General features: G+C 62.9%; 1 protein-coding gene across 2 annotated transcripts; it reads left to right on the forward strand.

Annotated features, from left to right (window-relative positions):
• Window positions 1-480: 480 nt before the first annotated feature.
• NBL1 (NBL1, DAN family BMP antagonist) lies at window positions 481-9,951 on the forward strand. 2 transcript variants are annotated; one of them, XM_058676117.1, is made up of 4 exons: window positions 481-696; window positions 7,802-7,996; window positions 8,143-8,254; window positions 9,331-9,951. In XM_058676117.1, the coding sequence occupies exons 2-4, from the start codon at window positions 7,830-7,832 to the stop codon at window positions 9,574-9,576; spliced, it is 525 nt and encodes a 174-aa protein (XP_058532100.1). In that variant the 5' UTR covers window positions 481-696; window positions 7,802-7,829; the 3' UTR covers window positions 9,577-9,951. The 2 variants fall into 2 exon arrangements, with proteins under 2 accessions (XP_058532100.1, XP_058532093.1); XM_058676110.1 differs by having other exon boundaries at window positions 544-696; window positions 7,808-7,996.
• The last annotated feature ends 674 nt before the right edge of the window (window positions 9,952-10,625 follow it).

A 10,625-nucleotide genomic window follows, 5' to 3' on the forward strand; every position in this document is an offset into this window, starting at 1 on the left:
GGACTGTTCCGCTTGGCATGGTTAGCCGTGTGCCTGGAGCCCAGCGGAGATCGAGCGCTACTGGGGCACAAACTACGGCTCCCACAGGCCGGGGTGGGGGGCGCGCCCAGGAGCAGGTAGGACCAGCGCACCTGCAGGAGGGCTGCAGCGCCAAGCTAGCAAGACCGCAGGGGCAAGACTTGCCGCGTTCCTCGCAAGGGACATCAGAGTCACCACGAGACCCGGCACGATCCACTCGGGCAAAGTCTCCCGGAGGCAAGAAGAAGACCTGGGCAGGAGGAGCCCCGGGCCTGGCCTCGGGGCTCCCGCCCGCCGGCGAGCCGGCCGCTCCTCCGCACCGTCGGACCGCGCCGGGGCCGGGCCGGGGCTCCTCTTGCGCCGCAGCCCGGAGGGAGCGGCCGCGCGCGCCCGCCCTCCGCCGCGGCCCTCCCCTCGCTGCCCCCGCCCTCACTCCCTATTTGGAGCCGAGACTCCCTGACGTCGGAGCCGCTCGGCTCGCAGCTCCCCCGCACCGCGCGCCCGCCCGGGCCGCAGACGGCGCGAGCGCAGCCCAGCCGAGCCTCGCGGGGCCGCCGCCCGCTCCGTCGGCCCCTCCGCCCAGCCTCCCGGGGGCTCCCGGGCCTGCGACCCCGCGGCCCGCAACCAGCTGCGTAGGAGCCGGTGGCCGCGCCGCGCTCCTGGCCGCCACTGCGCGCGGTAAGTCCCGCCCGGGCCGGCACGCGGGCGCCCGGCTTCCAGAGGCTCCGGCCGCGCCCCCGGCCGCGGGCTGCGCCCTCCGCTCGGCGTCTGGCACCGTGCGGGAGGCACCGCCGCCGCGGAGCTCGGGAGCCCAGGGCCCGCCGGGCGCCGGAGACGTGGGCGCGGCACCCGGGCGGCCAGGGGACACCGCTGCGTCCGGAGTCCGTCTCCGGATCCCATTTCGGAGTCGGGAGTTCCCGCGGCCCGAGAGGAGGGACGGAGGGAGATGCGGAGCCGAGAGAAAGCCGGGCGAGTCGCGTCGGCGCCGGGGCAGCGCCCGGGGCTTGGCCGAGGGGGCTTGCGCGTCCCCCGGCGCGCGCTCGGGCCTCCGGGCTGGTGGACGGCTCGGCCTCGCTCGGCGCCCCTCTCCCCTTCCGTGCTTCTCCGTCGCCCCGTTTCCGCCCCTCTTTCTGCTCGCGCCACCCCGCTCCGCTTTCAGCTCCCCTGGGGTCGCGTCTCTGCTTTTTTCTCTCTCCTCCGCTTGGCGCCTGGTCCCCCACCCTGCGGTTCAGGCATCACCCCCAGCCCCAGTTTCAGAGGTCGCCATCCCCCCCCCCACACACACACACCCTGTCGGGTGTCTGGGTTGCTTGTAGGCCGGGCGCGAGCCAAACCTCCGCCAGCCCCCGGGGCCTGGCCTGGGTCGGTTCCCCTGCCCTGGAATTGAATTTGGGGTTGGCAAAGCCTGGCATTTGCGGGGGCTCGGTCCTCGCTAGGTGGGCTGGACCGCCGGCAGGGCCCCGCTGCCGGCCACCTGCCCAGCCACTAGCAGGGCGTGGTGAGCCCTTGGAAGCCTCGGTGCTGTGTGTGTGTGTGTGTGTGTGTGTGTGTGTGTGTGTGTGTGTAGGGGCGTGGGGGCCACATTTGCAGGTTCTCTGCGACCCTCTCCAGGTTTCAGACTCTCCAACCTGTAAGGAGGGGCTGGAAAAGAGCGGTCAGAACCAGAGACCAAGAACTAGGGCCTGGCCGGTAGTGGGCTGGAGAAGCCCCTAACCCTTTGTGGCTGTGTAATCCGCCCCCTCCCTCCTGGCACTCCCCCTGGCTTCGGCTTCGGGGCTACTTAGGTGTGGTTGGCCTTAAGTGTGGGGAGTCATGGAAAAGGCGAGGTTAGGGTGTCACTGTTTTCACCGCCCCGCAGCCCTGGGCCCGCATGCTGGGCAGGGGTGTGGGTGTGCCGCTGCCGCTGCAGGATTTTGCAGTGAAGTTTCAGACTGAGTTTGGCTTCTTGCCCCTCTCCCTCCCCGCATGCAACCCCGTGGGGTCGGCGGGGCTGTTGGTGAGGGCTGTGGAGCAGCTGTGCAGGCAGGCCCTGTCCGGGCTGCCCCGCAGGAGGGCTGTGGCCTCAGCAGGGGTGTTGGGGGTGGGGGAGGGCGGGCTGCAAGGGGGAGCCCCTTGGCAGAGGCAGGCGGATCTGGGTGGCATAGGCGCTCATCTCTGCCCGAGGCAGGAAGTCGCCCTGCAGGGAGCGTGCACCCTGGGCTTGTGGTGTCACAGCAGGGCAATGGTGAGCAAGACTCTGCCCCAGTGAGTCTACCAAAATGGCCATTCCCACGACGAGCTGCCCGTGCTGCAGGTGGCACAACTGGGGTGTAGGGAGAAACCAGGCACGGTTGGCGGCTCCTTCTGTAGCCTTTGTGCTGTCCTGTCCCTAGGCCCAGGATACATCCCTGCAGGGCTGGCAGGGCCAGGGGCCTGGCTGGGCGAGTGAGGTCCACCTTGTGCTTGTCCCCTGCCCCCCACCCCCGTGATGCCTACAGTTACACCAGTCGAAGAAGTCTCTGTCCTCATTCCAAGACCTTACAGGATCACCCCCAGCAAGCCTGGCTTCCAGCTCCAAGGCTGCGGCCACAAACGCCATGCCCTCCATGCCCAGCCGCCACTCAACCTGCTGCCCCACACTGCCTGCCTGCTCCTGTGGGATTCCAGGTGGTGCTGGGCTCTCCGTGGCCGCCTGGGGGTTGGAATTGTCCTGCACCCTCTCCCACAGCAGGAGCTGTGCCAGGCAGTACTCAGCAGGTGGTAAAACCCTCCTCCAGCCGCCTCCCCCCTTGCTCGGATTTCCCCTAAACCCAGTGTCTTTGGGCGGATGTGTTCCAGGGGCTGGACGAGGTGCAGAAAAAAGTGGCCAAGGGCAAGGAGGGCCTGAGTCTGGGGCTGAAGCCCAGGCCTCAGCCCCTGGCGGGCAGCTGTGAGGTTTCTGTCTGCTGCCCTGGGAGGTGGGTGCTCCCACACTTCCCACTTGCCAGGTGAGGAAACTGAGGCATGGGAGGGTGCAAGGGGCTGAATGCAGATTAGAGCCCAGACCTGTCATGGTCATGGGGGACGGGGTGGCAGTGGAGGAGACCAGATGGGGTTCTGGCTCTGTGTGCTACTGTGATTCCCAGGGGTACAGGTGGGTGTGGGGTGCCCGTGTGCAGGCATGAGTGGTGCAGGTGGGTTTGGGGTGCCTGTGTGCAGGGGTGAATAATGGAAAGCTTGAGAATCGTGGTGTGCCTGGCCTTGATTGCCGCTAGAATGATGACTTTCCTGAGAAGGACTGGGGGTGGGTTGCTATGCATAACCCCTGGTGGTGGAGAGGGGGTACCCTTGACCCCCGGGCCCCTGGAGGGCATTTAGGGTGCTGTACTGGATACTTTTCCAGCGGTGGATGTGTCACAGTTCCCGACCTGGATCTGGGAAGAGTGCATACTACATGCGCTGGGCCACAGCCTGGGCTCAGAGCAGGCCTCCTGGGCAAGATGGTCAGGTTCTGATATGGGGTGGGAGACCCCTCCTCTGGAAGCTTGCCCTCCCTGGCCTTCCCCAGAGACCTTGTGACCCAGGGCCGCCAGGAAGCCTCCAGGGTGGGTAGGCTGGCTGGCCTGCTTCCCGGGTAGGAGATGGGGTGGACGACTTCAGGGGCCTCTGCCTCTCATAGACTGTGTGTTCCAGGGGCCTGGGGGTCCTCATCAGTGAAATGGGGGCACGGAGAGCAGGAGTGCAGGGCTCATGTCTCTGGGTCCCTGTCCTGGCCTTCACTCCTGGGACTCCCTCACCCATCCTGCGTTTAGTGTGGTTCCCACCGATGCTCCCCACGGCCCTCCTCTCTGCACTCCTGGGTGACGGCTGTGGGGACTGGGACCAGAGGGCCGCTGCGCTGAGGACAGGGAGAAAGCAAGGCAGAGGGCCCAGAAAGGCAGTCACAGCTCAGGAAGGACGGTCCTGCAGCTGCTCACTGCTGCCGGTGGGAGTGTCCTGGGTCACCAGGGCTGGGGGTGTCCTGGGTCACCAGGGCTGGGGGTGTCCTGGGTCACCAGGGCTGGGGGTGTCCTGGCGTGGGATGGACTCCCCCAGGCCTTGCTGCCTCCTGTGCCAGCCCAGCCGGGGCTCTGATGCCCGCCTAGCCTTTCCCATGATGCCCTGATGGAGGGGAGTTGGCCTTGGCCAGCCTCCTGTGTGCTGGGCACCTTCACAGACTTGTGAACTTGTCCAGGGACCCTGCTGGGCTCCCTGGGTGGGCTTACAGTACCCCTCCGTGGCCAGGATGGGCTCTGTGCTGACCTCTGGAGGAGGGGGCTCTGCCTGTTTGTCTCATCGTTCCTCAGCCTCAGCCACCACCTGACCCCAGTGGCCAGTCCTCGCTCAGTGCTCTCTGGTCTCCCAGTAACCCTGGCTCTGGACCCTAGTCCCAACTGTCCCTGACTCCGGCCAGTTGTGACTTCAATCTTGGCCTCTCCAGGTGTCCTCTCCAAGGCGCAGGTGCAGGCCCACCTCCAATCTCCATCCTACATCCTGCCTGACTCCCGGCGTCATCTACCTCCCTGGCTCCACCTGGCATAATTTAGCCAAGGATGGGGTGGGGTGGGACGAGTCCCTGGGAGCCGCGGGCTTGCATGGTTTCCTGGCCCTGTTGGGGTGTGCACTGGTCAGCCCTGACTCAGCCCAGCTGCCTGGGGGAAGTGGGGTGGAGGGCAGAGGCCTTGTCGGGACACAGAAGCTTCCTGGAAGTTGCACCTGTTGGGAAGTTAGGTGGCCCATTAGGCACAAACTCATGCTGTTTTGTTTGGTTGTGGTTGTATGGAAAGTCTGATGGAGCTTGTGGATGGGGCCAGAAACGAGTGAGAGCCTGAATGGAGTCTGTGCCTTCCGCTGGGCTGGGAGTGGTGTTTGTGCAGCCACTGGGGTCCCTGCAGGGCACCACTGCCTCCCCCCACCTGCACACCCAGCCTCCTCCCACACCTGCCTCCCCCCACCTGCACACCCAGCCTCCTCCCACACCTGCCTCCCCCTACCTGCACACCCAACCCACCTAGCGTTTCACCATTGAGGGCATGCATGATCCCACCTCCTCTGCAGGTGATCCTGGTCCTGGGGAGGATGTTCTGGGGCTGGGTTGGGGGCATGACCAGACCAGGCTTCTGAGGGAGCTGTGCCTGATTAAACTCCGTGAAGTGCCCCCTGCCATCCAGAATCCCAGCCTGTCTGAGCTGGAACCTTCAGTGTAAACGCCATCCCCCCCACTACCAGACACACACATGTCAAGGACGTACTCCCCCGCCCCCACCGCCCCCACCTGCCACCCCCAGAACTGTGATGGTCTTAGCTTTGGAAGCCATCGGTCCAGGCCACCTCACTCACTTTGCAGGTGGGGAAACAGGCCTGAATTATTCAAACAGTACACACGGCTCCTGTGGTTTTTCCCAGGGTCCCAAGGACCCCCTGGCAGCACTGCCTTCATTTCCAGATCTTTCTGGAGCCTCTCTCCCCCATGTTCATTGAGGTGTGGGAGTTGGTGAAACTTCCAGAAGATAATGCTGGGCCAGCTTCCCCCTCTGGGCTGGCTCATCACACACAGACTCTGTCCTACAGTGCCATCTTCTGGCAGACTGTGGTACTGCTCTGGTGTCTTGCCTCTGCCCTGCTCCCCTCCAGACCCACGCTGGGGCCCTGGCTGAGGGAGACCCTGAAGAAGCTCCTGGCTCCTGGCCCAGCTCTGGCCATTGCAGTCTCTTGGGGAGTGAATCATCAGATGGAAGATCTTCCTCTCTGTCTCTCCTCTCTGTATATCTGACTGCAATAAAAATAAATAAATCTTAACAAAAAAGGGAAAGACTTTCTGTCTGGTGGTTCACTCCCCAAGTGGCTGCAACAGCCAGAGCTGAGCCAATCCAAAGCCAGGAGCTTCTTCCAGATCTCCCATGCAGGTGCAGGGTCCCAAGGCTTTGGAACTGCTTTCCCAGACCACAAGCATGAGCTGAATGGAAAGTGGAGCTGCCAGAACATGACCTGACACCCATATGGGATCCCAGCACATGCAAGGCAAGGATTTTAGCCGCTAGGCTATGGCACTAGGCCCAAGAAGTAATTTTTTTTTAAAGTTTTATTTATTTTTCTTGGAAAGGCAGATAAGATTTACAAAGAGCAGGAGAGACAAAGCTCTTCCTTCTGCTGGTTCACTCCCCAAATGGCTGCAATGGCTGGAGCTAAGTTGAGCCAAAGCCAGGAGCCAGGAGCTTCTTCTCCACCTGCCACGTGAGTGCAGGGTCCAAGGCTTTGGGCCGTCCTCGACTGCTTTTCCCCCAGGCCATAAGCAGGGAGCTGGATGCGAAGTGGGGCAGTCGGGGCACAAACTGGCATCCATATGGAATCCCAGTGTGGGTAAAGCAAGGATTTAGCCATTGAGCCATTGCAGTGGGCCCAAGAAATAACTTGCTTAGGGGCTGGCATTGTGGCTGCAGGGTAAGCCCTTGCTTGGGATGCCCATAGTCTGTGCCAGCTTGAACCCCAGCTTCCTGTCATTGCATCGGGGGGTAGTGTATGCTGGCCTGGTCCTGGTCTCCACGTGGGAGGCCTGTTCCTGCTCCCTGCCTTCCGCCTGGCCTGGCCTCCGCTCTTGTGGGAGTGAATTTGCTGATGAAAGGTGGTCTCTTCTCTCTTCCACTCTGCCTTTTTTTTTAAAACTTGTATCCCTGGGCGCTGTGGTAGTTTGACAGCAAGGAGCACCCCCTCCCCCTCCTCTCTGGTGGACACAGGAGAAAAAGAAAGTTGCAACATTTTTTCCCACCCATCTTCCTCCATACCTCAACTCTCCCCATCCTATTAAAACATTGCCTAGGTCTCTCTCCCTCCCCTTCCGAGAGGCACCCCACCTCCAGGCTTTCTCTCCAGAGCTGCTTTCCCCTTCTCTCTCCCTTCCTGCTCATCTGGTCCATTCGCAAATAAACTTTTCTAAAAAACAAAAACATTGCCTAGGCTGGTGGGGACAGCGTTGTGGCACAGTGGGCTAAGCTGCCTGTGATACCAACATCTTGTCCCATGTCGGGATGGGCGTGAGCCCTGGCTGTTCTGCCTCCAGCACAGCTGCCGGCTGGTGCACCTGGAAGGCAACAGTGGGTGACAGGATTGCCTGGGCCCCTGCCGCACGTGCAAGAGGCCTGCTTGGAGCTCTGGGCTCCTGCTCCCACCTGCAGCAACAAATAAATCTTTTTGAAAAAGCCACATAGGGCACAGGGCGGCAGGAGAACAGCTGGGCTTTCTTAATGTCTCGTTTAACCTTCCCTGTAGCCACTGGGTGTGGGCGCTGTTCTCTGTTCACAGTCCTGAGAGTTGCAGTGGTGTGTCCCAGGTTCTTCTGCTTTTTTTCTTTTTTTTGGAAGATCTACTTGTTTTTATTTGAAACGCAGATTTTATATAGAGAGAAGGAGAGAGAGAGAGAGAGGTCTTTTATCCACTGGTTCACTGCCCAAATGGCTGCAACAGCCAGAGCTGAGCCAATCTGAAGCCAGGACCCAGGAGTTGCTTCTGGGCCTCTCATGTGAGTGCAGGGTCCTAAGGCTTTGGGCCATCCTCCATTACTTTCTCAGGCTGTAAGCAGAGAGCTGGATGGGAAGTGGATCAGCCAGGACATGAACCAGCACCCATGTGGGATCCCAGTGCCACAGGATGGATGATTATACCTCATGCACCACCATGCTGGCCCCATGTGTCCCAGGTTTTGCAGGGTCCATGAGTGGGAGAATTGGGATCCACACCTGGCAGTCCGGTGGCAGAGCCCCTCCCACCCCTCACATGCTCCCTCCGCTCACTGCAGGGCACCGGAGGCCGCGGGCATCATGCTGCGTGTCCTGGTGGGGGCCGTCCTCCCTGCCATGCTGCTAGCTGCACCCCCACCCATCAACAAGCTGGCCTTGTTCCCGGACAAGAGCGCCTGGTGTGAAGCCAAGAACATCACGCAGATTGTGGGCCACAGCGGCTGTGAGGCCAAGTCCATCCAGAACAGGTGGGAGCCAGGGGCCCTGCTGGGGTCGGGGGACGAGGAGGAGGAGGGAGGAGAGCGAAGGAGGGAGGAGAAGCAGGCGGTGGGTTGGGGCACCGGCCCACCTCCCATCCCGTGACACCAGCCTGGTATGGCGTCTCCTTCCACAGGGCGTGCCTGGGCCAGTGTTTTAGCTACAGCGTCCCCAACACCTTCCCGCAGTCCACGGAGTCCCTGGTGCACTGTGACTCCTGCATGCCAGCGCAGTCCATGTGGGAGATTGTGAGTACCACCCCCACCCTGCAGGGCTGCAGGTGGCCGCCGGCATAGGGCAGTGCTGTGCACAGGGCTTGGATTGGGCCAGTGGCTGTGGTCCCAGCCCAGGGCGCACCCCGGCTTGTTCAGGAAGCAGCACCTGCCCAAGCTATATCCTCATGTCACGCTCATGAGGGTCCCCTGGGTGGCATCCCACTGTCAGCCCCTGTCCAGTGCGGTCTGTCCTCCCTGCTGTGCCTCTCTGCCTCCCCCTGAGTGGCACACCCAGCACCAGCTCCTTGGCTAGCTGCTCACCACACCTTGAAGCCTTGCCCTGCTTGGAAAACCTCTGTCCTCCGTGAACAGTTCCTGTTCAACCATTTGCCCTGGTCTTCGGCATCCCACTCCAGAGCCCTTCTCCAGAGCCTGTCCTTAGCCGCTCCCCACCCTGGTCCGATCCCTGGGCACCATGTGCCCCTTGGAGCCCGACACACCTGCAGCCCTGCACCTGCGTCTGAGTGGTTCTGGCTGATCCGGCTGCCCCACCAGACTCTGGGGTCCTCTATGGGTTGCCCCTGTTCCTTGTGTCTGCAGAGCTGGCACGTGGAGCAGCTGTTCCATAGGAGGAAGCGGGGAAAGGCAGGCAGGAGGGCAGGATGCTGACTGTGACCTGCAGTGGGCTGTGTTCTGCAGCAGGTGGGATCTGGGTAGATCCAAGGCTGAGAGAAGTCAGTGGGGCAGAGTCGGGGGGCAGTGGGCTGGGCCAGAACCTTCCAGCAGAGGGAATGGCCTGGGCAAAGGCTCGGGAGATCAGGCTGCAGGGTGGCAGTGGTGGCGAGGTCAGCTGGGAGCTGGGATTTCCCTGCAAGTACAGGGCTGAGCCACGTCAGATCTCCCTCCACCACCGGGGAGCGGTCCTGTGGCTGCTGTGGGACAGGGAGGGGGTGGCACCAGGGGTCAGGACCTTTCCTCGCCTCCGTGGACCCACAGAGCTTCCTGGGCTGGCAGGGTGGGCTCTGGGATTCCTGGAACCTGGGGATTCCCCATGCGTTGGGGGGCAATGGCCTTTGCCAACATCCCTGCCCTCCCCTGCTCCCCTACAGGTGACCTTGGAGTGTCCCGGCCACAAGGAGGTGCCCCGGGTGGACAAACTGGTGGAGAAGATCCTGCATTGCAGCTGTCAGGCCTGTGGCAAGGAGCCCAGTCACGAGGGGCTGAGTGTCTACATGCAGGGCGAGGACGGGGCCGGCGCCCAGCCTGGAGGCCACCCCCAACCCAGTGGGCAGACCCCCGAGCCTGAGGACCCCCCCGGCGCCCCCCACACCGAGGAGGAGGGGCCCGAGGACTGAGGGCCCCCACTCTTCCTCCCCCCTGCCACGTCCCCCTGTGGAATGCTGGGTCTCACACCTCCCGCCCCCTGCCCGGGGAGGAGTGAGGGAAGAGGCTGAAGCCCCGCTTTGGCACTGGATGGACTTGGATTCGGACATGGACTTGGCTGGCTGCCCGGTTGCCATGGAGATCTGCAGGGGAGGGGCAGAGTCAGGCTGCACAATTTAATATATTCACGGGTCAGGGGAGGAAGCTGGGTCCTATGGGGTCTTTGAAGGGAGGGGGTACCCTTTACCCTTTCTTCCTATTGGGGGTGTACGCCTGAGTGGGGGAAGAGGGGCCCCCCATGATGGCAGCAGGTTCCCAGTGGGGCAGGGTTCTTGGGGTGATCAGCGGGGCTGGGGGAATGTGGCCCGAGCCCAGAGTGGGCACTGTGGCACTGCCTGCCTTGCAGGAGAGGCTGGGCAAGGAAGATGCTGATGTGGGGCAGACACTCCGGCTCTGCCTTGTGGGTTCCCCCAAGCTCTGTGGCCCCCAGCCCCATGGGATAGCCGCTCCCCCAAGCACACTGGTGCCTCCCTCCCTGGTGTGGTTTGGGAGTCAGGACCCCCTCCCCCGGGCAGGACCCTGCTGATTGGCAGCACCAGTGGCTGGTGCTGCCAATCAGCAGCCTGGCTCTCTGGCACCAGCCTGGCTCTCTGGCCTTTCCCTGGCTTCCTCAGCCAGCCTGGTTCTCAGCCAAGGGAGAGATGGGCAGACATGAGCCTCCCTGGGCTGAGGGTGAGGGAATGATCCCCCTTCCACCTGCCCACCTCCCAGGCCGTCACTGAGCGGGGCGCCCCACCGCTCTCCTCATCTTGGAGATGGGGTGCCTCTGGCAGCTCCCCAAGCCCTAGGGCCTTGGAAAGCCAATGGAGACAGCCCCATTCTTGTGGGATGCAGAAATGGGGTGCCTCACCTGGACGTCCCAGGAGGATCCGTGGCGGGGGTGGGGAGGGGCGGCCCCGGCTGAGCCCGAGGAACTGGGGTGCCAGGGCCAGCATCACCTCTCTGCAGCTCCCCCCTGCAC

This window comes from Ochotona princeps, chromosome 2, assembly GCF_030435755.1.
Source record: "Ochotona princeps isolate mOchPri1 chromosome 2, mOchPri1.hap1, whole genome shotgun sequence".
In the NCBI taxonomy this organism is placed as follows: Eukaryota; Metazoa; Chordata; class Mammalia; order Lagomorpha; family Ochotonidae; genus Ochotona; species Ochotona princeps.

What these genes read in the sequence shown, in the direction of transcription:
- NBL1 (XM_058676117.1), top strand. Translation starts at nt 7,830, where the DNA reads ATGCTGCGTGTCCTGGTGGGGGCCGTCCTCCCTGCCATGCTGCTAGCT. An exon ending in GCCAAGTCCATCCAGAACAG is followed by an intron (nt 7,997 to 8,142) that starts GTGGGAGCCAGG and finishes CTCCTTCCACAG; the next exon opens with GGCGTGCCTGGGCCAGTGTT. An exon ending in CGCAGTCCATGTGGGAGATT is followed by an intron (nt 8,255 to 9,330) that starts GTGAGTACCACC and finishes GCTCCCCTACAG; the next exon opens with GTGACCTTGGAGTGTCCCGG.